Source organism: Haliotis rufescens, unplaced genomic scaffold (assembly GCF_023055435.1).
Source record: "Haliotis rufescens isolate VD_foot unplaced genomic scaffold, xgHalRufe1.0.p SCAF_14, whole genome shotgun sequence".
NCBI classification, from domain to species: domain Eukaryota; kingdom Metazoa; phylum Mollusca; class Gastropoda; order Lepetellida; family Haliotidae; genus Haliotis; species Haliotis rufescens.
In genome coordinates this window covers 25,349,066-25,376,233 of record NW_025963824.1, presented here as the reverse complement: position 1 = coordinate 25,376,233, position 27,168 = coordinate 25,349,066, and the positions used below count along the sequence as shown (strand labels likewise).

Here is a 27,168-nt window from a genome sequence, read left to right as displayed (position 1 = left end):
GAATATCGGGGTTAAAATATGTCTTCAGCAACCCATGCTTGTCGTAGAAGGCGACTATGCTTGTCATAAGAGGCGATTAACAGGATAGGGTGGTCTGTCTTGCTGACCTAACTAAGTATTCAAAGCTATTTCCTGTACATATGTGCACAGTCTGGCAGCAATGAAAACAAAAAAATTTACTAGCTTCTTTTCCGAGTACCGGAAGCTAAACACACCACTCCCAGTTCCACACCAAATGTCACTTGCTTGAAAATATCTGTGGTTACATTTAGCATAAGTCATCATGTTAAAAAAGGCACTTCAAAATATTGACAAACATAGTCAGTTTTAATTACTGGATGGATGTACATTTAAAAAAACGTAAAAATCTCACACAAAATCATCCAATCACAGCTGCAAATGATTCAATCTGCACTGTGGACTCCCTACAAAAACTGCCTGTTGAACAACTAATTCTGATGTGGTGTACTAGTATCTCAAGTCCAACGACTTGAGTCTGTCTGAACCCAACATGCTTTGTACTCGTCATTGAAGGAACAAACATACAGATATTCTTATTATTTCATTTTCCAGGTTCGTGAGATGCAGTCTCGGATCCAGGTGAAGGAGAGTTCGTCTAGTCCTAACGACAGTCGGACGTCCACGCCGACCAAGTCGCAGCTGAACCAGTCCCAGCTGCAGATGACCCCAAGCAATGATCAGTTCCCCGTCGCAAAAATAGCAGAGTTGAAAAAATTAAAAACATGTGCCGGTGATCGGCAGGTCTTGGGATCTGAAATTAGTTCATTAGGGGTAAGTGTTGATTGGTGGATTTGAGGGAGCATTCAGTAATCAGTAATATCACACAAGCATGTCATAATTGTTTTACATGTTTTCAAAGAGGAGCCTGCTAATAGTTCGGGATCTTTGAGGAAACTGCTATATTGTCTGTAAGAGGCGACTAACAGGATCGGGTGGTCAGTGTCGCTGACTTGCTTGATGCATATCATTGTATCCCAATTGTGATTGATGCTCATGATGTCAATCACTGGATTTTCTGGTCCTGACTCATTATTTACAGACTGCCATCATATAGCTGGAATATTGCTGAGTGCGGTGTTAAACAATTTTTTAAAAACAAACCAAAATACTGTAGAGAATAACTGTGCTGGCAAAGTAATGTTGGGTGTTACATTTTCAAACAGGAGTGTTTTAACTTACTGATAAATCATCTAAATGCAAGTAATACCAGGAAGAATAAGGATACCTTATAGTGAAACTATACAGAAGATGAAAAAAAGAAAGATGTGCGAAAGAAATACCATGTTCAGTATGCTGACAACTGAAGTCATGACATCGAACATCATTTCATCACCTGCCTCGGTGGCCAAGGGGGTTACAAAACTAAACATGATATGTAAGGTAGCAGGTTTGATTCACATCATGAGATTTTCATATGAAACAAATTGTAACTTTTAAACAATCAAAAATCACTATTAGGTGCATTTTAAAAGGCTGCTTATACATTTGAACTGTAAAACCTCAGCTGGTCTCACTTGAAAGTTGTACCTCTCACAAGGTCACTATGAGATAGCGAGATACCTACAATACTATAGCCAATAGTGGCAGGATGTTTATAAGGGAAATGGGGGCTGTGGGGTAGCCCTGTGGGTAAGGCATTCACTCTTCACGCCGAAGACCCGGGTTCAATTCCCGGAATTGGTACAATGTGTGAAGCCCATTTCTGGTTCTCCCGCCATGATATTGCTGGAATATTACTAAAAGCGGCATAACAGCGTACTCATTAACTCACACATTATAAGAGAGATGACTTGTTATTCCTGCATATTTCACTGGGATGTTACAGCGTCGACATGCCACTGTTTCATTCCATTGTCGGGCGGTCGGGTAGCCTAGTGGTTAAAGTGTTCGCTTGTCACGCCGAAGACCCGGGTTTGATTCCCAACATGGGTACAATGTGTGAAGCCCATTTCTGGTGTCCCCCGCCGTGATATTGCTGGAATATTGCTAAAAGCGGCGTAAAATCCAACTCACTCACTCACTCACTCATTCCATTGTCGAACGTAAACGAAAAAAGATTGCTTGGTTCGCGAAATACCATGGATTCACTTGCAGTTCATCTCTTGAAGTATGGATGTAACACTGTGTATTTTGTTTTAGCTACCCAACACCAAGGTGGCCGAGCATCTGGTTCAGAGTCTACAGGAGTGTTCCAATATGCAGGAGATTGTTCAGACTCTGTACAAGTGTGGCAGTGAGATCGGGGACACAAAGGTCAAGGAGTTTGAGATTGAGTTTGAGAGGCTGCAGAGTAAGATAGACAATCTGAAATCTCAGCATGACCTCAATGCCTTGACCTTGAGCGAGAGTAAAGCGTATTCGGAGAGGCTTACAGTGCTCATGGGGAAATATGAGTCGAACAATACGGCCTTGAACTTGGCTATCAACTACTCGGACCAGGCTATAGAAGCGTATGAGGTGTTGTGTGCTCTGCTGGAGACAGAGATGGGAGTACTGCTGTCCAACTGCCGAGCCGCAGGACTTGGAAGTTTAGGTGAGTGTCCATCTTTAAGGATGTCCATGGATCTTTATGGGGGGCGGTCGGGTAGCCTAGTGGTTAAAGCGTTCGCTCGTCACGCTGAAAGACCCGGGTTCGATTCCCGACATGGGTACAATGTGTGAAGCCCATTTCTGGTGTCCCCCACCGTGATATTGCTGGAATATTGCTAAAAGCGGCGTAAAACCAAACTCACTCACTCACTGATCTTTATAGATGATATTGACCCTTTTTATCCCCCAAGCATATAATGGTCATCACCTGGTCCGTCCTTCCGTCTGTCCATCCGTATTTCGTTTTCAGAACATAACTTGAGAAAGATTTTTCATCCCACCTTGGTAAATGTATTAACCGGGGTCTGAAGTGGTGCCTTTAGTAATCGTTGGGGCCGGGGAGATTTGTCATCTTCTGATGACTCTTGTCTCGGATAGGTATTCCTATGTGAAGATCTAGGTTCGAATTGGTCTTCAGCAACCCATGCATGTCGTAAGAGGCGACTTACGGGATCACATGGTCTGACTCGGGATTTGTAGATAAATGTCCTTTTATCCCATTTGTGTAGTTCGAAGCTCATGATATCAATCACTGGATTGTCGGGTCCTTACTCATTTATTTACAGACCACCATTGTACAGCTGGAATATTGCTGAGTGAACTATTAATCTTTTCAAATAACAATTGGATAGGTATTTTTAAAGTGTATATGATTAATCTACCTTACCAGCTGAAGGAGCTTTGTGTGTATTTAATTTCCCTGGTTGCACTTGTGAACTTTCAAACCAAATTCACACTTTACTTTAGAGAGATATCGGGAAAACTATCACAGTGTTATCAGTTTTGCATGAAATTATAATTAATAGTAATTGACTTCTTGAAATACTTTAACCACACATTACTAAAGGATTATATAATATTTCTTATAGATTGGTGTGCTTAATATTTAGCAAATGGATCAATATGTTCTCATATATATCTCCCCTCAATGACTACTGTGCAGTGACATTCTGTTGATGATGTCAAACATAATATGATGTCATGGAATGAGGTCACAGTGCTGTGACATCATAGTGTTTAAAATACCCGCCTGCACGACAGTCAGTTTTGCTGATGGACAGCCAGTTTGGGAAAGTTGCACGTCCGATGGTTGGCCTTATACTGTATTCCCTAAATTCCCCATGCATTCTAGTTATAATTCATTGTAACAGGTAAATTAGCTGTAACCATTAAACACATTATTGAGTCATTTCCGCATAATTATCCCCCGCCGCGCGAAAGCGCGAAGCGGGGGATATAGTATTCACGACCATCCGTACGTCCGTCCGTCCGTACGTCCGTCCGTACGTCCCACCTGTTTGTTGCCGCGATATCTCAAGAACTAAACACTGGATTGTCTTCATATTTGGAACTATGGTGTATATACAGACTCCGCAGACACCAGTCGGTTTTGGTGACCTTGATCCCATTTTCAAGGTCACAGCAGACAAATCTGCTTTTAGAGTTGGAAAACGGTGTTGCCGCGATATCTCAAGAACTAAACACTGGATTGTCTTCATATTTGGAACTATGGTGTATATACAGACTCCGCAGACACCAGTCGGTTTTGGTGACCTTGATCCCATTTTCAAGGTCACAGCAGACAAATCTGCTTTTAGAGTTGGAAAACGGTGTTGCCGCGATATCTCAAGAACTAAACACTGGATTGTCTTCATATTTGGAACTATGGTGTATATACAGACACCGCAGACACCAGTCGGTTTTGGTGACCTTGACCCCATTTTCAAGGTCACAGCAGGCAAATCTGCTTTTGGAGTTGGAAAACGGTGTTGCCGCGATATCTCAAGAACTAATCGCTGGATTGTCTTCATATTTGGAACTATAGTGTATATACAGACACCGCATACACCTGTCAGATTTGGTGACCTTGATCCCATTTTCAAGGTCACAGCAGGCAAATCTGTTTTTGGAGTTGGAAAACGGTGTTGCCACAATATCTCAAGAACTAATCGCTGGATTGTCTTCATATTTGGTACTATGGTGTATATGGCGGGGGATATTTCGTCACTCTGTGACAAATACTTGTTTGACATCAAGTTTCTGTCATGTTCTTTGTTTACCCTCTTGTTATGTTTGTACGTTAATCTAGAAAATTCCGGACTGGCAACATTTTATCTGTTATCTTTGCAAAGTTGCCATTCTGGTTGTCTGACTTGACATTTTGGGGAGTTTTGTAGACCAGATATCCTACTTTAAAGAACATTCGGAAACATACAACTAGACATGTGATAGGAGTATTCTGAGTGTCCACATGGGGGATCAATCAAGCTGGATGTTTGGAATTGTTAGCGGATTGTTATGGATTGGATGCCATTTGGGCATGGAACTGACAGCTACTCCTGATTAAATAGTGATGAGTGGCCATGATCCCCAAGATAGCAGAATCAAAATGGTAATGCAGTTCAAATCTAAGGGAGATAATAATTCAATCCTGAAATTACCTCCCTTTGAGTCGTAACCTGTTACTTTCAATAAATAGTGCACATTTACAAGATATAGTCTTGATTTTGTATCATTTTTTATAACATTTTCGAAAGCATGGGGACTGAAAACAATTATTTTAGTGATAAAGATACGAAATAGAGATGATAAGACGTTTTTCTTGTTACCGTATTGAAAATGTCACATGTTAGGAATACAATTTGTATTACTATTAGGCTAAAAAAATAATAGTCTTGGTTCTCCTGCACTGCCCACATCATCGTAAGTTCATTGCACGTTTTGTTTTTGTTTCCATTTTCCATTTTCTTTTGTGCATTGTGTTTAACTATTAGGATTAATATATTTTTTTGAAAATGGAAATAAAAACAAAACGTGCGGCAGACTTCATGATGATTTGGGTGGTGCCTGATAACCAAGACTATTATGTTTTTTAGCCTATGCAAGCCTTTTGCAAATGAGACTCATAATCTCTTTATGATTTCTTAAAATAATTGAACTTTAAGACGTACTGCTATTTACTATGGTAACGTTAGAAGACCACAGAGGTGGTCATTGAAACTTCTGACTACCAACATGCGAAGGGAGTGACATAAATTCTAAATTATAGTTATCCTAAGTTGATGTGTTGAGGTGATAAAACTAGTGTCTTATGTTGGCCTTGTCTTGTAGCAGGAGACTCCGGTATCTGTGACGACCAAAATGAGGTGACTGTCATTCTACAACGGTCGCATCACGCGAGGAAAACAGCTGAAAATGTGGCCAAACACCTGCTTCACAAGATGGAACGATGTTGTACTGGTCATGTGACTGGGTGTACTGCCAGTCCGTGGGAGGATCTCTCGTCCAATAGCAGGACAGCAAGGTATTGTGTAACAGGGAACAGGGAAGCCATCCTGTAATGCTTGCAGCACGACTAGTTTCAATGAATCCTTTCTGATACTCTTTCAGGAACTAATAACATTTTTCTGATACTGCATTCTGAACAACTTGTTCCAATGACACCTTTTTGATTATTGTCATCAGTTCAATTTATTCTATGACGCATTTTCTGATACAACTTTCAGCACAACTATTTCCAACAACATCGTTTCTGATATGGCTTTGAAAACAAATTTTACATATTCTGACACAACTTTCAGTACAACTAGTTCAAACAACATTGCTTCTGATATGGCTTTCAGAACAAAGAGCTCCAATAACATATTTTCTGATACAACTTTCAGCACAACTATTTCCAACAACATCGTTTCTGATATGTCTTTCAGGACAAATAGCTCATTAACACATTTTCTGATACAACTTTCAGCACTAAATCCAACAACATTGTTTCTGATATGTCTTTCATAACAAATAGCTTAATAACACATTTTCTGATACAACTTTCAGCACAACTAGTTCAACTGCCAGTTCGGTGGACACAGACTTCAGCAAGATAGATGAGCAGCGGTTACGAGACTACATCCAATCTCTGAAGAATGACCGAGCAGCGGTCAAGATGACCGTGTTGGAACTGGAAAGCGTCCATATTGACCCAATGTCCGATGAACCCAAGAAGATGCCAGAAGCCCAGAGACTGGACCTGGAGAATGCTGTTCTCATGCAGGAGTTGATGGCCATGAAGGTAAATTCAAAATGTCAACACCAGAGGATATTCAGTCTTGATTTTCAGGGGGGCACGGGTGGTCCAGTCGTCTAAGGCACCACGTTTCGCTGTGCAGAGTTGTGTCCCTTAGTCATGCCAGAAACCTATGATTGTGGGTTCTAATCCCGGTTCGCCCCAATTATGTTCCTAGGTTTGTCAGCACCATACTCATGGGTTTCACTGAAGTGGTAAACGTCTGAGACCTGCATCACTTTGGGCTTTCCTCCCACATTAAGCTGACACGCCGTGATATAACTGGAATATTGTTAAAAGCAGCGTTAAACACAACTCACTCACTCACTCAGTCTTGATTATCTGCTGAAACAGATTCCACAGAGTGTTAACGGGAAAATAGTGAATAGTGATGAAAATTACATGAATGAGTCACTGAAAATCAGGTGTTCATGAAAAAAGGCTCTATTGGTGGCACCGGCCACTCACACAATTGTGATGAAACCAGTAAGTGTGTGTTGCACCTAGCAATATGTCTGCAGCCTGTATCAAGTCTGATCCAGACAATCCCGTGAACAGTATCACAAGCAATGATCCACGCTGTGGGAGAACAGCACCACACTGTCAACCAAGTGGCCACCCGATCCAGTAAAGTAAGCGCCAGTAAGCGACTCTGGACACAGGGAACATGTGGGGAGTCCAAAGCTTTATAACGAGGTCCCAAATACCCAACGCTGACTGAAAAAGGTTTCATTCCAAAGTTTTCAGCCTTTTCAAAATTTAAGGATGAGATAGGTCACAGAACCTTTGTCATCTACAGGATCTGCATATGTTATGAATTGCAAAACTTTTAGAAATGGGTACGAAAGTTATCAGATGTGTTCTGTGAACGAGAACTGCACTTTGTTAATTTCAACCAGCTGCTTGTTTGGGACTTATGGCAACACAAAATGGATAGATAAGGATAATATTTGTAAAGAGAACTGATTTTGGAGGTTATCAGGGAGTGTTTTAGAATATTTGAACGTGATAAAAAAGTCATGTTGTTACAGAGGCTTGCTCATACTTTTCATTTGAAGTTAGAAACTCTAAAGCTTTAAAGTGTGGCTTTTCTAGTGGGCCAATTCCTTACCAATAATAATAATATGATTGTGGGTTCAAATCCCAGTTCGCCCTGATTATGTTTCTCGGTTTGTCAGCACCATGGGGTTCCCTGAAGTGGTAAACGTCTGAGACCTGCATCACTTCAGGCTTTCCTCCCACATTAAGCTGACACGCTGTGAAATAACTGGAATACCGTTAAAAGCGGCGTTGAACCAAACTCGCTCACTCACTCCAAACAAAATACCAATATATATATATATTAATTTGGGTTGCTCATGTAGACTGATTGTGACACCAAACCAAGACAATCTAAGACAATCCATGACAATGGGATTGAACACAGGGAATATAGGTGCCTTAGACAGCTAGGTCACCAATGTTCCCGATGTCGTATCTAGGTAGTGTACAACACCATGGACTGACTCTCTGTTTCCTCCCTCACATCCAGGAGGAGAAGGCCGAGCTGAAGGCTGGGAACTACCTGATGGAGAAGGAAAAGCGAGCCCTGGAGCTCCGCCTCAGTGGCAAGGAGAGTCAGGAGCAGGCCTACCGGGTCCAGATAGAACACCTCAAATGTGAGGTGTTGGAGCATCAACAGAAGCTCATGGCCAACAAGGATGGCATGTACAAGAAGGTGAGTCCTTGGTGAGACTTGGTAAACCACACCTGGTCCAGATAGAACACCTCAAATGTGAGGTGTTGGAGCATCAACAGAAGCTCATGGCCAACAAGGACGGCATGTACAAGAAGGTGAGTCCTTGGTAAACCACACCTGGTCCAGATAGAACACCTCAAATGTGAGGTGTTGGAGCATCAACAGAAGCTCATGGCCAACAAGGATGGCATGTCGAAGAAGGTGAGACTTGGTAAGCTGTATGTGGTCTCGATAGAACACCTCATTTGTGAGGTGTTTGAGCATCAACAGAAACTCATGGCCAACAAGGATGGCATGTACAAGAAGGTGAGTTCTTGGTGAGACTTGGTAAACCACACCTGGTCCAGATAAGAACACCTCAAATGTGAGGTTTGGAGCATCAACAGAAGCTCATGGCCAACAAGGATGGCATGTCGAAGAAGGTGAGTCCTTGGTGAGACTTGGTAAGCTGTATGTGGTCTCGATAGAACACCTCATATGTGAGGTGTTTGAGCATCAACAGAAGCTCATGGCCAACAAGGATGGCATGTACAAGAAGGTGAGTCCTTGGTGAGACTTGGTAAGCCACACCTGGTCTAGATAGAAAACCTCAAATGTGAGGTGTTGGAGCATCAACAGAAGCACATGGCCAACAAGGATGGCATGTACAAGAAGGTGAGTCCTTGGTGAGACTTGGTAAACCACACCTGGTCCAGATAAGAACACCTCAAATGTGAGGTTTGGAGCATCAACAGAAGCTCATGGCCAACAAGGATGGCATGTCGAAGAAGGTGAGTCCTTGGTGAGACTTGGTAAGCTGTATGTGGTCTCGATAGAACACCTCATATGTGAGGTGTTTGAGCATCAACAGAAGCTCATGGCCAACAAGGATGGCATGTACAAGAAGGTGAGTCCTTGGTGAGACTTGGTAAGCCACACCTGGTCTAGATAGAAAACCTCAAATGTGAGGTGTTGGAGCATCAACAGAAACTCATGGCCAACAAGGATAGCTGGTACAAGAAGGTGAGTCCTTGGTAAGACTTGTTAAACCACACCTGGTCTCGATAGAACACCTCATATGTGAGGTGTTAGAACAGCAGCAGAAACTAATGGCTAACAAGGATTGAAAGTATGTTTTTATCTATTTTTATTCTCAAGCCCCTGATACAGTATCAATATCTGTGCCGACATGAGAATTACATCGGTGGTTCTCAAAAATACAATGATACAGCATCCATTGTGAATAAAATTTGCTCCAAGTAGTTTGATTAAAATGAATACATTTTTCAATATTGTAACAAGAGTGTAATTTTTTTTAAATGGTTTATATCCTTCACCTTGCATTTATGTATGAAATATTTGGCAAATAATATTATAAAGTCAAAGACTGTCAGTGTCAGCAGTATTCTACTATATAATATAAACTTTGGGTCATGTATATTTAGCTCATATATAAGAGTACATTTATCTTTCAACCAATTTATCAGGGATTTCCAAAATATTTTTACTTTTTCACATTCACAGAACAAATGTACAGTAGATTCGGTTTCTGACATGCAAACAGTACATAGATCATTTGATCGCATTTTAATTTTGCAAATAAATTAGTTGGTTGTAAGAATTGTATGAATAATTCTGTTCAGAAACCATCTCAGCTTTGTGTCTCTAATTGTTAACAAAGGCTTCAAATATATCTGTTCTTGAGTTCTTTCAAAATGTTTTTCCATTTGTTTTGCGAATTTAGTGCATTTTCTTTGGACATCAGCATAAAATTATAAACTTGGGAAACTTTAAAGGTTTTCTAACATAGTTGTTGTCATCCAAGTTTGAAAAGTTTTCAACTTTTGAGACAGATAAAGATTTCAAAGATTTCTTAACAGCTTGTATAACTCCATAGTACTGTAAAAGGGAAGTCTCAATGCCAGACCTTTCTTAAAATCAGCTAAGGGGAGATAATCTCCTTGTGTATAATCAGTCCAGATTTGACTGACACCTTTATCAAACCAGTAGGAATAGAAGAAAGATTTTCTGCCAACTGCAATATTAAGATTATAAAATATAGGGTCATACATAAATTCATCAAAATTCAAAGGATGTATTTCCCCCCCAAAAAATAAAAATCAGATGCCATTTTTAGAAAAAAATTATAACTTTTCTGAGACGACAAGAAAAGATTTTTCCATTCATTTACTAGATTCACAATTTTCTTATCTGTGTCAATTTCTGGTACTGAACAAAAGTAGCAATATCAGTCATAAAGAGTGAGTGAGTGAGTTGGGTTTAACGCCGCTTTTAACAATATTCCAGTTTTATCACGGCGTTTAAGTTTAATGTGGGAGGAAAGCCCCAAGTGATGCAGGTCTCAGACTTTTACCACTTTGGTGAAAGCAAAAGTATGGTGCTGACAAACCTAGAAACAATCAATCATAAAGAAAATGAGATTTTTTTAATGTGTGTATGTTACCTTATGATAATGCGTAGGTCTTCAGCAACCCATGCTTGTCGTAAGAGGCGACTAACGGGATCGGATGGTCAGACTCGCTGACTTGGTTGATGCAAATCATCACATCTCACTTGTGTGGATCATTGCTCATGATATCAACCACTGGATTGTCTGCTCCTGACTCAATTATTTACAGACCGCAGTCATATAGCTAGAGTGCAGCGTTAAACAACATGAAACAAACAATGATAATGCAGGCCTACCAGGTTGAGATAGAACACCTCATATGTGAGGTGTTGGAGCAGCAGCAGAAACTCAGCCAATGAAGTACAAGGAGGGGAAATTTGGTGGAGGTGGGGCACCCAATAGTTAAGTGGTCTAGGTAGAACGAACACCTCATATAAACTGGCTCACTGTTGCAGGATATCGACTGTGACCTGGCACCCATGATCTCAATGGCGGAACTGCGGACCAACAACTCGAGCGACATTGCGCAGGACCTCTGCGATGCCCTGAAACGAGAGAAGAAGTTGAAGTCCCGGGTTCAAGAGCTCGTGTCAACACTAGAGAAGATCTCCCGGAACTCTGAGATCAGACATCAACAGTCAGCAGAATTTGTGAATGACTTGAAAAGAGCAAACAGGTGGGTGGTGAACTCTAGATTTTGAAATTGTGCAAGTTTTTGTTTTACATTGAGAGGACATATGTGGCCACCTTTTTTAATATAATTTAGATATGGAACAAGGAAAGAGGATCTAGGTATTTTTGCAGTTCATGAAGCAGCACTAGTGTATTTAGTTGGGATCCGACCATTTGATATTCTAGGAGGGGCCTGGGATTATATAAAAAACAACAACATTGACCCAGAAAATGCCTGAAAATAATTATTATGCTTCAGACTGTTGAAAAAAATAGAAATTCTCTGCCACAAAAAATACATTGTTGCAAGATGTTTTTTACAAAAAAGAAAACTTTAGGATAATATTTTGAAAAAAATAACTGGTTTTGCAGCTGTAGCTGAAATATATCCAGTTTCCATACAAAATCACAGAACCCCCCTCCCCAGCCTCCGAAATATCAAATGGTTGGTCCATTAGCTTCAGTGTCACACATGACACAAGAAACAGTTACTTCTCTCATGGCTTTCAGTCAGCTTCTGCCGGGGTAAGTTGTGACGTGGTCAGTGGTGATCTGACATGTGCTACAGCAACATCCAAACTGTTTCAGTGCCTTGATATCAGCTTTTGACAAAGCCAAGAAGAAGTATCAGAGTAAACTAAAGAAGCTGGAGACACAGCTGCAATCCATGACAGAGAGATACGAGACTCAGGTGGGTGGATAACAGAGATGTATGAGACTCGGGTAGGTGGATAACAGAGATGTATGAGACTCGGGTAGGTGGATAACAGAGATGTATGAGACTCGGGTAGGTGGATAACAGAGATGTATGAGACTTGGGTAGGTGGATAACAGAGATGTATGAGACTCGGGTAGGTGGATAACAGAGATGTATGAGACTCCGGTAGGTGGATAACAGAGATGTATGAGACTCGGGTAGGTGGATAACAGAGATGTATGACACTCGGGTAGGTGGATAACAGAGATGTATGAGACTCAGGTGGGTGAATAGAGATATAGGAGACTCGGGTGGGTGGATAACAGAGATGTATGAGACTCAGGTAGGTGGATAACAGAGATGTATGAGACTCGGGTAGGTGGATAACAGTGATGTATGAGACTGGGATAGGTGGATAACAGATAAGTATGAGACTCGGATAGATGGATAACAGATGTATGAGACTCAGGTAGGTGGATAACAGATAAGTATGAGACTCGGGTGGGTGGATAACAGATAAGTATGAGACTCGGATAGATGGATAACAGATAAGTATGAGACTCGGATAGATGGATAACAGAGATGTATGAGACTCAGGTAGGTGGATAACAGAGATGTATGAGACTCGGGTGGGTGGATAACAGAGATGTATGAGACTCGGGTAGGTGGATAACAGTTATGTATGAGACTCAGGTAGGTGGATAACAGAGATGTATGAGACTCAGGTGGGTGGATAACAGAGATGTATGAGACTCGGGTAGGTGGATAACAGTTATGAATGAGACTCGGGTAGGTGGATAACAGAGATGTATGAGACTCGAATAGGTGGATAACAGAGATATATGAGACTCGAATAGATGGATAACAGAGATGTATGAGACTCGGATAGGTGGATAACAGATAAGTATGAGACTCGGATAGATGGATAACAGAGATGTATGAGACTCGGGTAGGTGGATAACAGTTATGAATGAGACTCAGGTAGGTGGATAACAGAGATGTATGAGACTCGGGTAGGTGGATAACAGAGATGTATGAGACTCAGGTAGGTAGATAACAGAGATGTATGAGACTCAGGTAGGTGGATAACAGAGATGTATGAGACTCAGGTAGGTGGATAACAGAGATATATGAGACTCAGGTAGGTAGATAACAGTGATGTATGAGACTGGGATAGGTGGATAACAGATAAGTATGAGACTCGGATAGATGGATAACAGATGTATGAGACTCAGGTAGGTGGATAACAGATAAGTATGAGACTCGGGTGGGTGGATAACAGATAAGTATGAGACTCGGATAGATGGATAACAGATAAGTATGAGACTCGGATAGATGGATAACAGAGATGTATGAGACTCAGGTAGGTGGATAACAGAGATGTATGAGACTCGGGTGGGTGGATAACAGAGATGTATGAGACTCGGGTAGGTGGATAACAGTTATGTATGAGACTCAGGTAGGTGGATAACAGAGATGTATGAGACTCAGGTGGGTGGATAACAGAGATGTATGAGACTCGGGTAGGTGGATAACAGTTATGAATGAGACTCGGGTAGGTGGATAACAGAGATGTATGAGACTCGAATAGGTGGATAACAGAGATATATGAGACTCGAATAGATGGATAACAGAGATGTATGAGACTCGGATAGGTGGATAACAGATAAGTATGAGACTCGGATAGATGGATAACAGAGATGTATGAGACTCGGGTAGGTGGATAACAGTTATGAATGAGACTCAGGTAGGTGGATAACAGAGATGTATGAGACTCGGGTAGGTGGATAACAGAGATGTATGAGACTCAGGTAGGTAGATAACAGAGATGTATGAGACTCAGGTAGGTGGATAACAGAGATGTATGAGACTCAGGTAGGTGGATAACAGAGATATATGAGACTCAGGTAGGTAGATAACAGTGATGTATGAGACTCAGGTAGGTGGATAACAGAGATATATGAGACTCGGGTAGGTAGATAACAGAGATGTATGAGACTCAGGTAGGTGGATAACAGAGATATATGAGACTCAGGTGGGTGGATAACAGAGATATATGAAACTCGGGTAGGTGGATAATAGGGCTATATAAAATGTCTCCCCTTATCGCAAACTAAAAAATAGTGCTCCTCGTAGAGCAGCCTTGAGAATTGGAATAATATGATATGCAAAATTCTAAAGCTTTTTTGTTTTTGTTTGTTTTCAGATTCGGATGTTAAAACAGAGAATTTCCATGTATGAAAATGATGGTGCAAGGCCACCAACCAATGAAACATCATTATAGCATAGGACCACCATCAACCGACCCGATACACATCTCATTGATGGCTTCCTCACCATGAGAGTTATCTCCCTCATCAAGGGAGTTATCTCCCTTGGTATCTCCACACTCTGCTCACCTACAATTGTTATGTTAAAGGAAGATTGTTTGTGAATTGAAACATGTCCTTTATTGTAAAGTTAGGAGCTGTGTCAAATGTTTGCATGTCATTTCCACTTGTAAAGCTTACATTGTTGATGGATCATTTCGTTTTTGTAAGATAAGGTCTGCAAATATGGAAATAACAGATAAGTAACTCTGAGATATTTTTTCTAGACCTGCTCAGAGGCTGGTATTGAGCCCAAGGTCTACAGGAAACCAGGTTTCCCAGTTCATGTTTACACATATGTAACTAATACAGGACCAGTAAGGAGGAAGAGCATTGAATGCTTAAATTAACATGATGGCATAAGAACATTCAAACAATCCCAATTTTAAATCAGTATTTTCCCAAAATGCATGCCAAGGACACTTTGTGTTGAATCCTAAATATCTCCCTTCAGACAAGAGCCACATGTAAGAATGTCAAGTAGACCCTGTCTCATGGTGAGCCATTACTGGATATCTCCCAGCCGATGTCACTTTGGGGCTTGTTTTTTGTGGGGAAGAAAGCTTCACTCCAAACATTTCTAACATTTTTTGTCAAGAAAGTGTAATATTTTCTAAACGATTGTGGACTTCTGCTCAACAATCTGAAGATATCCACATCAGATATAGCCCTGGAAGAAAGTGTTGGACATTTTGATAAAGTACACATCTCATTGATAGCTGCCTCGCTGTGAGAGTTATCTCCCTTATAGGAATTATGTCCCTTTTTAAATGTGCAGTCACTCCACTTGCAGAAAGTTTGGAATGAGGTTTTGAAAGAGAGCTTTTTCTTTCAGTGATTTGAATTGTATGTGAGAATATTTGATATGTCAAATCGTTTTAAGGTCAGTAAATGCAGACTGTTTCATGTTCACCAATTGTTGCAATGTTATTGAGTTGATATTGGGCATCATGCCGTGGCAAGATGGCGTTTTCACTATTGAATCTCAGAATCTCTCCGCACCTCCTCAAATTGTTATTTTCAGCACAGCTCAAAATGCTCTGGACACTCAAGTTGGGCACGTAATGGATAATTTAAATCAGATAGCAACTTTAGACCACAGTAGAAATGAGAGCCAATCAGATGGCACCCTACACCTTGAGAATCAGGCAACAGCATACAGGTATACATTATGATAGAGTATATGTCTACAGTCTAAGAATGAGAGCCAAGTAAATAGTGTGGCAGGTAGTAGGATTGATAACCAATCAGATCGCTTACAAGAGGGCCAATCAGATCACAGTCTGTGAAAAGAGCTTACAAGAGAGCCAATCAGATCGCAGTCTGTGAGCAGAGAGTAATAATAAGAGCCAATACGAGCTTGTTCTTGCCTTCAAGGGACACTGGAATGGACTTGACAATCAGGATAATGGTTCAGAGTGTCCAGAACAAAGCCCTTCAACAAACGAAAATAATGAATTCTCCCTATTTACAGAAGACATAGGGACTTAATTCTGTATGTCTTCTTGTTGTTCGGTATGTGGTCGCGTGTAAAGTTGTATCTGGACTTCCCAGTGATGTACGCATCATTAGGTGCAATATGGCAGACACTGCAGAACTGGCAGGAGAAGCCATTACATCATTGATTACATAGACCATTCAATACAAGTGGCCAGGGGTATGTGGAACATAATCGGGGCAAAATCTTATTACCAGGATCACACATTTATTGAATGTGCGTATAAAACGCTAGTTTGTACGGCTGTATATTGCACCCCTATTTTTTCATTTTCATTGTACAAAACCTTTCATAATTTATGCAGTGTAAATACATGTAGATAGATAAATATATGGTATTGTAACACTGCAGCCCCTGAGATAAAAACTATGATGTTTCATGTCTTGTCATGTATTGTATTTTGATCACATGAATTCAGAATGAGGCTTATGAGGCGGCCATCTTGATTCATGTGCTCTTTCTTGATTTAACTATTATTGTTTTGAGTAAGGCTATATGCTGCATTGTGAATTAATGTTAAGCTTCTTACCAATTGAAAATATCCAGTAATAATTTTTTTTTTTATATTACAGTATAATATCTTTGAGGACGATTTGAAATTTCATTATTTCGGATCAAGTACTGCAAATTGTGCTCGTATAAACAGAAGGTTGATGTTATTGTATTATCATCTGTATCATAAACTTATTGGCATTAGATGTAACTCTGGGCATTTTACTTTTAATTTACAATCTGTGATAAATCTTCTTATAAATTGTCCATAATTTTATTCTGATCATAGATTTTGCACTGGTTTTCAGATACACACAAAAAATCACAAAGGGAGCTAACTCTTGATTGCCCAAGCCAGAGAGCAATGTTTGGAGTTTGTCGTGTGGCTTTGTGTTGCCCTGTGCATATCTTGTATATAATTAGTTGTATGGCAGTCACAGTTGTCACTGAAGTTTCCATTATTGCACAATATGTGTCCATGAAGAAAATACTGAGTGAAAATTGCTGATGTTGCTTTTAATGGAACACCCATTGGCCTGAATGATGAGATCTCGCTTTGCAGAGTTGTCCCCCTTAGCTGCCTGGATTTTGGGATGGTGGTTGAATAAAATCGATCCAATGTTTCCCTGATGATGATCCTTGGCTTGTCAGAACCACAACCATGTAAGGGGGAATTTTTCATTTCACAAGATTTGCCCCATGTAAAACTGGACCTTCTTCTCAATTTGTACAATAGTCATTGTCAATCTTATTAAAATCAGATCTTAGTTCTCGCTACCGCTAAACAAAGATCTGAGGACATCCCATTACGAGTAATGTCGGAACGACCTTTCATCCGCCCAATCAGAGCATCGCAAAAATTACCAGATCATGAACGTGACAGTCTGAATTTGATTTCTGATAATGCACCCTCGAAAGACAACACAAGGTATTTCGAACGACAGTTTCAGGGCTTTATGACTGAATCCATACAATCTAGGTCATCAATGAGCCATTTCAGAATGTTCGTTTCTTCAGTTTTCAAATTTTTATTCCAGAATTTGTCAAAATATGTTTCAAAGCATAGTCATAATGGAATGTCATCAGATCTTTGTTTAGTGATAGGGAGAACTGAAATCTGATTTTAATGAGATTGTAGTCATTGTTAAATCCTCAATTTTTCACTGGGTCAGCTTTAACACAAGTACTTGAAACAAAACTGTAGATCAAAGCTATTTTCAGAACACTGCCACAGTTTCCTATCATTGCTATTGATAATGGATTTTGCTTTTAATTATGGATTTTATTCCGGACACAGAGGCAAGGGGAGGAAACTCCAGACATTAGTTAGTGGATATGATATTACCATCTGGACTAGTCACGTTTCTTGGGTGCGTTCTGACCTTAAATTCAGTGTTGTTGCACACTTGTTTCAAAGGTTGAGAATGTGGACATGTTCGGTACCATATGGGACATTGTTTCCAGGACCGTATTGGATGTCATATATTATATAAGATGCCATATCTGGTACCTTTTGGATGGAGAGAATATGACCTGTAGCATAGAGGATGGCATAAGTCCATCGATATGACCTGCACTATACTGCAGAAACATATTTAGGGATAATGGGTATTTTGGGGGATATTTTAGTTAGTGCAGACTACGACACAATTTTATAAAAAAAATCCCCCAAAATATTCATGATCCCTATGTTATTTTGTTTAGAATCCATGCTGGTATGCCATATATAACATGCAGCATATGGGATGCCATATATAACATGCAGCATATGGGGTGCCATATCCATGGATATGCCCTGTACCACATGGTATGCCATATATAACATGCAGCATATGGGATGCCATATCCATGGATATGACCTGTACCACATGGTATGACAAATATAACATGCAACATACGGGATGCCATATTCATGGATGTGCCCTGTATAACATGGTATGCTGTATCCATGGATATGCCCTGTACCACATGGTATACTGTATCCATGGATATGCCCTGTACCACATGGTATACTGTATCAATGGATATGCCCTGTACCATATGGCATGCTATATCCATGGATATGCCCTGTACCACATGGTATGCTGTATCCATGGATATGCCCTGTACCACATGGTATACTGTATCCATGGATATGCCCTGTACCACATGGTAGGCTATATCCTTTGATATGCCCTGTACCATATGGCATGCTATAGCCATGGATATGCCCTGTACCAGATGGTATGCCACATATAACATGGAGCATATGGGATGCCATATTCATGGATATGACCTGTACCACATGGTATGCTGTATCCATGGATATGCCCTGTACCACATGGTATGCTGTATCCATGGATATGCCCTGTACCACATGGTATGCTATGTCCATGGATATGCCTTGTATCACCTGGTATGCTATATCCATGAATATACCCTATACAATATGGTATACCATGTGCAGATATATATCGGACATACGTTAGGGTTATATATTGTGTGTCATATCCATGGATATGCCGTCTATCACATATCCAAGTGTCATATTCTGTCCGAGGTGTCCATGTGAACAGTTAGTTTGCACTAATTCATATATGTTTTGAATACAGTGAGCTTCCAGTATTTGGTATTATTGACTGTATAGCCTCTTGATTCCCGTGATATAAATATGCAAATTTATGCAAATATTGTACAATATATTCCTATAGTATCAGCAGCTTCGATTTATGTTGCCAAAATCCAACATGACTGACTGAATTCTGTGACACTGCTATACCGAGACTGGATTTATTTTGAATTTTATTTATTTCATTTTTGGTCTTTTTTTGGTCGTATATGATCTCAGAGTGACTTGGATGTCAATGGCATTATTTTTACAGCAATCTCATATCTTCTATTTGTGTGATACAACACAAACTTTGTGTGGATAGTAAATGCATGCTGGCTATAGATATGGATCCTAGAGATCATTAATTGTTAACTAAATATCGATCAGTTGTCTTAATTATCAGAAAAGTACCTTTGAGCAAATGTTAAAAAAACTCAAATGTAACAACATATTTAAGTTGGTAATTTTGTAATTTGTGGACATTTAAGACATAACAAAATCGGTTGTTTTCCGTCTGATGTTCTCATTAAACTCAGGTCTACTGCTGAACAAAGATCTTAGGACCTTCCATTATGGGTCTTGTTAGAATGACCTTCATCCGACCATTCAGAGCGTCGCTTACCAGATCAGGAAAGTCACAGTCTGAATGTTTTCTGATCATGCAACCTTGAAAAGGTCAACACGGGGTATTCCGAACTACAGTTATGGGCTGTACAACTGATTCCATCACAGTCATCATCTATCTCGAAACTTCAAGGGGATAAACACTTGAACAGGACAGTCTTTGCATAGCTCGTGGGAAGTACTGCCATACAATCTCGGCCATCTCGAACATTCCAGAATGTTCTTTTGTTCACTTTACAAATTTTAAATCAAGAATACTTTTCAAAGTGTAGTCTGGAATTGAATTCGTCAGTTTAAAACTAATGCTGTATTGTTCGAGAAAGCTTTCTGATTGGCTAATTGACTTCTTGCTAGTCATTTCATTGGTCCATCAAAGTCCACGAAAGGTTGTTCTGACGTGACCTGTAATGGGATGTCCTCAGATCTTTGTTAAGGGGTAGCAAGAACTAAGATCTGATTTTAATGAGATTGCTAATTGTGAGTGTGTTAGTGAGTTGGGTTTTACACCGCTTTTAACAATATTCCAGCAATATCATGTGTCGGACACCAGAATCGAACCTGGCATTTGGTGTGACAACCGAACACTTTAACCACTGTGCGACCCAAACTCTTCTTCTATTGTGAAGGTATCTCTAGGCAGAGCCTGCCTCTATGAGGTTAACACGATGGGGATTCTGTGTGAGCCTGGCCTGGTTTGTACAAAATGGCAGCTTAATGGATTGTGTTGCCAGGCTTGGGGATTTGGTTTTCGTGGATCGCTGCTCATTATATCAATCATAGGTTTGTCTGGGCCAGACTCATTTAGTTACAGGCTGCTGTCATATTGGTGGATTATTGCAGAGTGAGGTGTCAAATAACAAGAATGGGTCGAGTTTACTCAGTTAAGATGAATGAGGAATAAAAATTACTGCCAGGTGTACCCGGATCCTGGCCTGGTTACTATGGTGATATCGTGTCGTTGTAACCGAACAGTGACGCAAGACATCATTCACTGGATTGTCTGGTCCAGACTTGATTCCTTGCAGGCTGTCGTCATGTAGCTGGAATATTGCTGAGTGCGGCATTAAACAATCATATATTGTAAAATATACTACTAAACAAATGTTAGCAAACATCAGATAGAGGGTGTTCTTTAACTTGTTTTGAGTAGAATATAAAAAATACCCATGCCACGATCTGCTGATTGTTTCTTTGTCACTGCTTCTGGTTTTTTTACCGAGAGTGTCGATGATCATTCGCATTAAAATCAGATCTTTACTTCCATAGGATACCTCTTGGCATGTGTGACGTATGTGTCTCAAAAACGAATATTATTTGGCAGTTCCGAATGTAAAAAATAAAGCTGCACTTTTTGGTTGTTGTGAATGTTTTAAACATCCAGTCGTGTCTGATCTCCATTTCACCTCCCCATTGTGCTGGGTCTACACTGGCCTGGGCTCTTAATAGAGGAAATACGGTAAATACAACTTCTCTTGCCTTTATCATCCTTGGTCTTTGATATTATGAATTTTTATGAAATGTTTTCTCACAATTTTGTGTTATTTTATCGTTTTACCTTCTCTACATGAGATATTAATGCATCCACAGGTGGAACATCACCTACTTTCACACCTGAACTGTTTTGAGGTGGGAGCTTCTTGCCAAAACTGTCTTGTTATATTGTCATGATTTGCCGATTAAATGAAGGTGCTGATCCGAAGAAATGTGTGTGTTTTCATTGGTTGAATAACCGAGTCCAGCTTCCTCTGTCTGGCACTTTCAGAGCCGAAACTGCATTTTGAGATAATTTAAGAACATTACTGTACATTTGAGCCAAAATGGCTGACCAGCGGCCATAAAAAGGTTTTACAATATGGCTGCGATGGGGGACATATTGAAAATTAGATTCAAACCGCTTGAAACAATTCAGATGCCCTCATTGGTTGGGACAAGCATGTATAATAAATATAAAATGTTTGATATAATGTATGATAAAGGAGATCTGGGGAGATCATGTTTATAGTGTGAGTAAATGCTTTTTGAGAGAATTAAAGAGTATGTTCCAAATTGCAAGGTTAAAATCAGTTTTATATATCACGATAAACCAACATGTTGAACGCCACTACTGACTATGCATACCAAGTGTCATAAACTCATTCAGGCCTCACAGTTTACATTTTTACCAAGTAGCCGTATGGCAACAAGCATTTTTTCCAGGTAGCCAGTAGTAAAATCAAGAAGTCAAGCCAATATTCTAGGTAGCCAAAAGCATTTGGAATCATCTTTTATCAAATAACTATTATAATATGTACAAGTCAAAGCACTAGTCTTGAAATTGTATATTAGTGGAAACTTGATTTTTGTTATTTGTGACTCAAACAATGATGCAGTTTATGTTACAAGATTATTTAGGTATATCCTTGCTTATCCGATGAGCATTGTCAACTGAAATAAGATACTAATTACATTATTATTTATGTATTTATGTTCATTGTTGACTTAAGGAGGAACTATACGCAAGTACAATTATTAGCAGACATGTTTTCCACAATCAGCTGTTATTTACTTTTGTGTTTTCAAATGTGAGGCAATAGAATTTAGTTGCTACAAGATTTTTTCTAGGTAGTCATTGGCTTTTAGACAGTAGACAAATTAATGTTTAGGTCGAATTGCGACCGTTTTAGTCGCAACTTTGAGGCCTGTCATTTCATGAGTAATGGCCATAAATATAATTTTCAATATGGTATTTTTTTACTTTCCAATATGGCCGCTGGCAGCCATATTTGATTTCCAGTCAAGATGCCTTGAACAATCTTGAAACTTCACAAGATGACTATCTCCCCACCGTGTTTCACGCCTCCGGTCCTTTTAAGTGTTTGAGAAGGAGATTCTTGGCCATATTGAAATTCCATTTTAGATGCCTTGAGTTGAACAAAGTTGAAACCCCTTACAGAATCAAACATCTAAACTGAATTTCAGCTGAAACCAAGAAGCAAGTCGAAAATGTAAAAAGTTTATGGATGACGACTATGGCAACAGACGACTTGGTCTTCTTTCTTCACAGGCTAGTTGGAGAACATTATTGTGTGTGTTTGTTTGTTGTTTACCACCACACACAGCAATATTCCAGCTATATGACGGCTGTCTGTAAATAATCAAGTGTGGACCAGACAATCCAGTGATTGACATCATGAGATTTGATCCACGTAATTGGGATACGATGACATGCATCAGGAGAATATTGAAAAGACCAACGATGGAATGTAAAAAACGGGCTCAACATTCACAGCAACCAAGGTAAGGCCACCATAGGAACTTACACTACCCTGCTGGGGGCGGTCGGGTAGCCTAGTGGTTAAAGCGTTTGCTCGTCACGCCGAAGACCCGGGTTCGATTCCCGACATGGGTACAATGTGTGAAGCCCATTTCTGGTGTCCCCCGCCGTGATATTGCTGGAATATTGCTAAAAGCGGCGTAAAACCATACTCACTCACTCACTACACTACCCTGCTACATCCTGTCTCACAGTCCCTGAACATAGTATTTTCCCTTCCACCCAGTCCTAAAATGCTAAAATCTTAAGTGAAGGAAGTCTCGATTTACCACAGTTTCAGTTCTGAATCTCCCATCTCCTTAAGTCTGTCTACCCTGCTCACTGCATGGTATTCTAGTAGGATTTATGACATCCCTTCACCTGCTGGCAATTGTCGGCTCATTCAGCCACAAATCAAATAGAAATGTTAATAACAGTGTGTGTCCTGAGTGTTTGTTAGTTTGCTGTTTAACGCCACACTTAGCAATATTCCAGATATATGTCAGTGGTCTGTAAATAATCAAGTCTGGACCAGACAGTCAAGTGATTCACATGAGCATCGATATATACCCAATTTGGATGCGATGACATGGATCAACCAAGCCAGCGAGCCTGACCACCCAATCCAGTTAGTCGCCTCTGACAACAAGCATGGGTTGCTGAACTCTGTGAAGAAACTGGTCTTTATGGTATGTTAATTTGAATGTTTTTCTATCTTGGTCAATTTGTTCATATGTCAAACTGTTCCAAGGGCTTGTGGAAAGAGGCATAAAAGATTTGGTGTAGACAAAATACAGAGAAGTCAGAGCTCCAGATAAGCTTTGTGTTGTGGGTATTTTACCCATGCATTTTAAAATCATTGGGTATCAGTAATTCTATCTGGGTATTAAAATTTCTGTTACCAACTAGTTTTTACACATGTGGGTATTTAAGTTAAATATTTAAAAACACTACTCATCTAGCCCCTGCAAACTGGTGTCGTGTGGGTTCGTAAGCTTTATAGGACTAAAAAATACCACGATACTTCCACAAGAAAGTGTGATGGCAAATGATCATGATGTAACTGTCATCGTGGAGTTCGGCAAGGTTGACGGAATGCCCCTTAATAATTTCAAAATAAAGTTGCTGATTTGCTAATCGAATATGGAGGGTTACTTCACGATATTTTGATGATATGCACAAGTTTTATTTTTGTAGCGTATCTGTAATGTTCATTGCATATTTGATACGCTTGGATTTTATTTTACTGCGTATTACTGCATTTCTGATGCGTATTTTACGCAGATACGCAGCTTATCTGGAGCTCTGGAAGTGTATCTGGTAAGAAGTTAATTATATATACGGTTTACATTGGTTTGTTGTTTAATCTTGGGCTCAACAATATTCCAGCGATGTGACATCAGTCTGCAAATAATCAGTCTGGACCAGACAATCCAGTGGTTGACATCATGAGCATCGATCCATGCAATGGGCTATGATGATATGCAATCAACCAAGTCACTGAGAATGACCACCTGATCCAGCCACCTCTCGCGACAAGCATGGGTTGCTGGGGGCCAATGTTCCCATATGTTCTGTATTTTATACAGGGGCGGTCGGGTAGCCTAGTGGTTAAAGCGTTCGCTCGTCACGCCGAAGACCCGGGTTCGATTCCCGACATGGGTACAATGTGTGAAGCCCATTTCTGGTGTCCCCCGCCGTGATATTGCTGGAATATTGCTAAAAGCGGCGTAAAACCATACTCACTCACTCTGTATTTTATAGAAATGAGCACTTTCAAATACCAGTAAACTGTGATTCAAAGTTCATGTTTGCACTTGAGTTGTGCCACTACTCATACTATGTCCACTAACTTGTTTATTACTCCAACGGCTGTGTAGCAGCCGGGAATCTTAAGAGGCCCTCATTAGCTTCAAATGGTAAAACAATTATCTTTTGTGTGCATGTTTACACAGATCCACAAGTTGGCATCCATGCTGACACATTGCTACACCAGTCCTAGCGGAGATATACTCCTATCTGTTCCCCCTCATGGGGTTCGGGGGGGGGGGGGGGGGGGGGGGGGTTCATTACAGCTGTAACCCACTGCCTGCTGTAGGCAACATATTCAGCCTCAATAGCCTCCAAAGATTTGGTTTGGTTGGTTTGTTGTTTAACGCTGCACTCAGCAATATTCCAGCTATATGACGGCGGTCTGTAAATAATCGAGTCTTGACCAGACAATCCAGTGATTGGCATCAGCCTCCAAAGACTCCCATCAGACTTTGCAGGATATAACGGAGAAGTACAACTATATGACCTTTTTTCTTATTCCACTTTATCAAATGCGTTATATCTTCCTGTCTTCCCTGTGTCTTCATTGCAATCTTGTTTCCTCAGTCACTGTTGTTTGTTTGTTGTTTGACGCCACAGTCAGCAATTTTGCAGCTACATGTACATGACGATGGTAAATAATTGAGTCTGGAGCAGATAATCCAGTGATTGACATCATGAGCATCAATCTACACAGACAGGAAGTCTGACACCCGGACCGTTAGTCGCCCCTAACGGCAGGCATTGGTTGCTTAAGGCCAATTCTTTTAACATATATTACATGAATATTGGTTTCCCTGTGTTGTTATTGCAGTCTTGTATACTCACGGTCATTATTGGCTGGTTGGTTTGTTGTTTAACGCCGCACTTAGCAATATTCCAGCTATAAGACGGCGGTCTGTAAATAATCGAGTCTGGACCAGACAATCCTGTGAATAATATCATGAACATCGATCCAGGCAATTGGGATCGATGACATGCATCAACCAAGTCAGCGAGCCTGACCACCAGATCCCCTTAGTCGCCCCTTACGACAAGCATAGTCACCTTTTACAGCAAGCATGGGCTGCTGGGTCATTAATGAAGGTCACCTCAATATGTATGTTGGGTGTCACACATGAGTGAGCGAGTGAGTATGGTTTTACGCCGCTTTTAGCAATATTCCAGCAAAATCACGGCGGGGGACACCAGAAATGGGCTTCACACATTGTACCCATGTCGGGAATCGAACCTGGGTCTTCGGCGTGACGAGCGAACGCCTTAACTACTAGGCTACCCGACCGCCCCATGTCACACATGAACATATGCCAACAAACATCAATAGGTCTGAATATGTTGACAATATGATTGACAGTGGTAGAACGTGTTGTTTATGCTTATATCACACAGATTGGATGCTCTTAAGAAACTTGAAAAATGGACGACTATTAAAAACAATTAAAAGTGCAAGATTGAAGGTGATAGGAAAAGCTACCCAAAACACACGCCTGAACCCAAGCAGTGGTTTAGCCCATACAGTGCATCATATGACAAGTCACAGACAATGTGGCTATAAAATTATTCATTCCAGATGCAACTCAACTGCACTCTTGGAAGTTGAAAATATGACGTTTATTGTGTGTGACCCCTCAGGAATGACTTGAGTATATTAATGTAAATGTGTACAGAATTCTTCTGAACAAGGGACAAACTGTGGGTCTATTTGCAGTTCTAAAGTAATTATAAAACAATCAAATTGTTAGCTAATTCAAATGTCTAAAAAAAGGTCATTAACTTAACTATTTTCATTTTAAACGCCACTCCAGTAATGCCATTAAGAATATTCCAGCTTTATGATGTCTGCCTGAAAAATAATTGAGTCTGGACCAGACAGTTTAGTGATTATTACTGTGAACAATGATCACAGCAAGGAAAACAATTCTGCAGTAACACTGAACGTTTTAAGGCATTATGTTGCCTATTAACAATGTTTCACATAAGGCCAGTTAAAAAAATGTCCTTGTTTCTTATTTATTTAACACAAGTGAGTTCACTTTTTTTAGCAGTATATAACATAGAGGATATCAACCAAGACCTAGTTCATTGCTATATAATTAAATTTTCATTGTGTTCATTGAAATTCCTGATTTCCCAATGAATGTAAAGAGAATTAAACCACGCCCTCCGAGGCGCACTACTTTTATTACTGCGGAATGTCGGGGAATCCCAATATTACAGTCTAGGGAATTCCCTTTTTGCTCACGTGTATCGTCATGCACAGGACATTTAGCGACTTTCAGGCATATTATTTGTCCAAACTACCCTTTGAAACCGAAGGCCGCGAACGAA

General features: G+C 40.2%; 1 protein-coding gene across 3 annotated transcripts in view; it reads left to right on the top strand.

Moving 5' to 3' along the window:
• The window catches only part of LOC124131246 (colorectal mutant cancer protein-like), a 136,749-nt gene extending 116,562 nt beyond the window's left edge, over positions 1-20,187 (top strand). For 2 of the 3 annotated variants that reach the window (XM_048395196.1, XM_048395198.1), the window contains 8 exons: positions 574-792; positions 2,161-2,554; positions 5,722-5,914; positions 6,439-6,673; positions 8,199-8,384; positions 11,250-11,470; positions 12,055-12,157; positions 14,370-20,187. In XM_048395196.1, coding sequence (XP_048251153.1) covers positions 574-792; positions 2,161-2,554; positions 5,722-5,914; positions 6,439-6,673; positions 8,199-8,384; positions 11,250-11,470; positions 12,055-12,157; positions 14,370-14,447 — 1,629 coding nt within the window. In that variant the 3' untranslated portion in view covers positions 14,448-20,187. The remainder of the gene's footprint in view (positions 1-573; positions 793-2,160; positions 2,555-5,721; positions 5,915-6,438; positions 6,674-8,198; positions 8,385-11,249; positions 11,471-12,054; positions 12,158-14,369) is intronic. The other variant, XM_048395197.1, reaches the window with a different exon arrangement.
• The last annotated feature ends 6,981 nt before the right edge of the window (positions 20,188-27,168 follow it).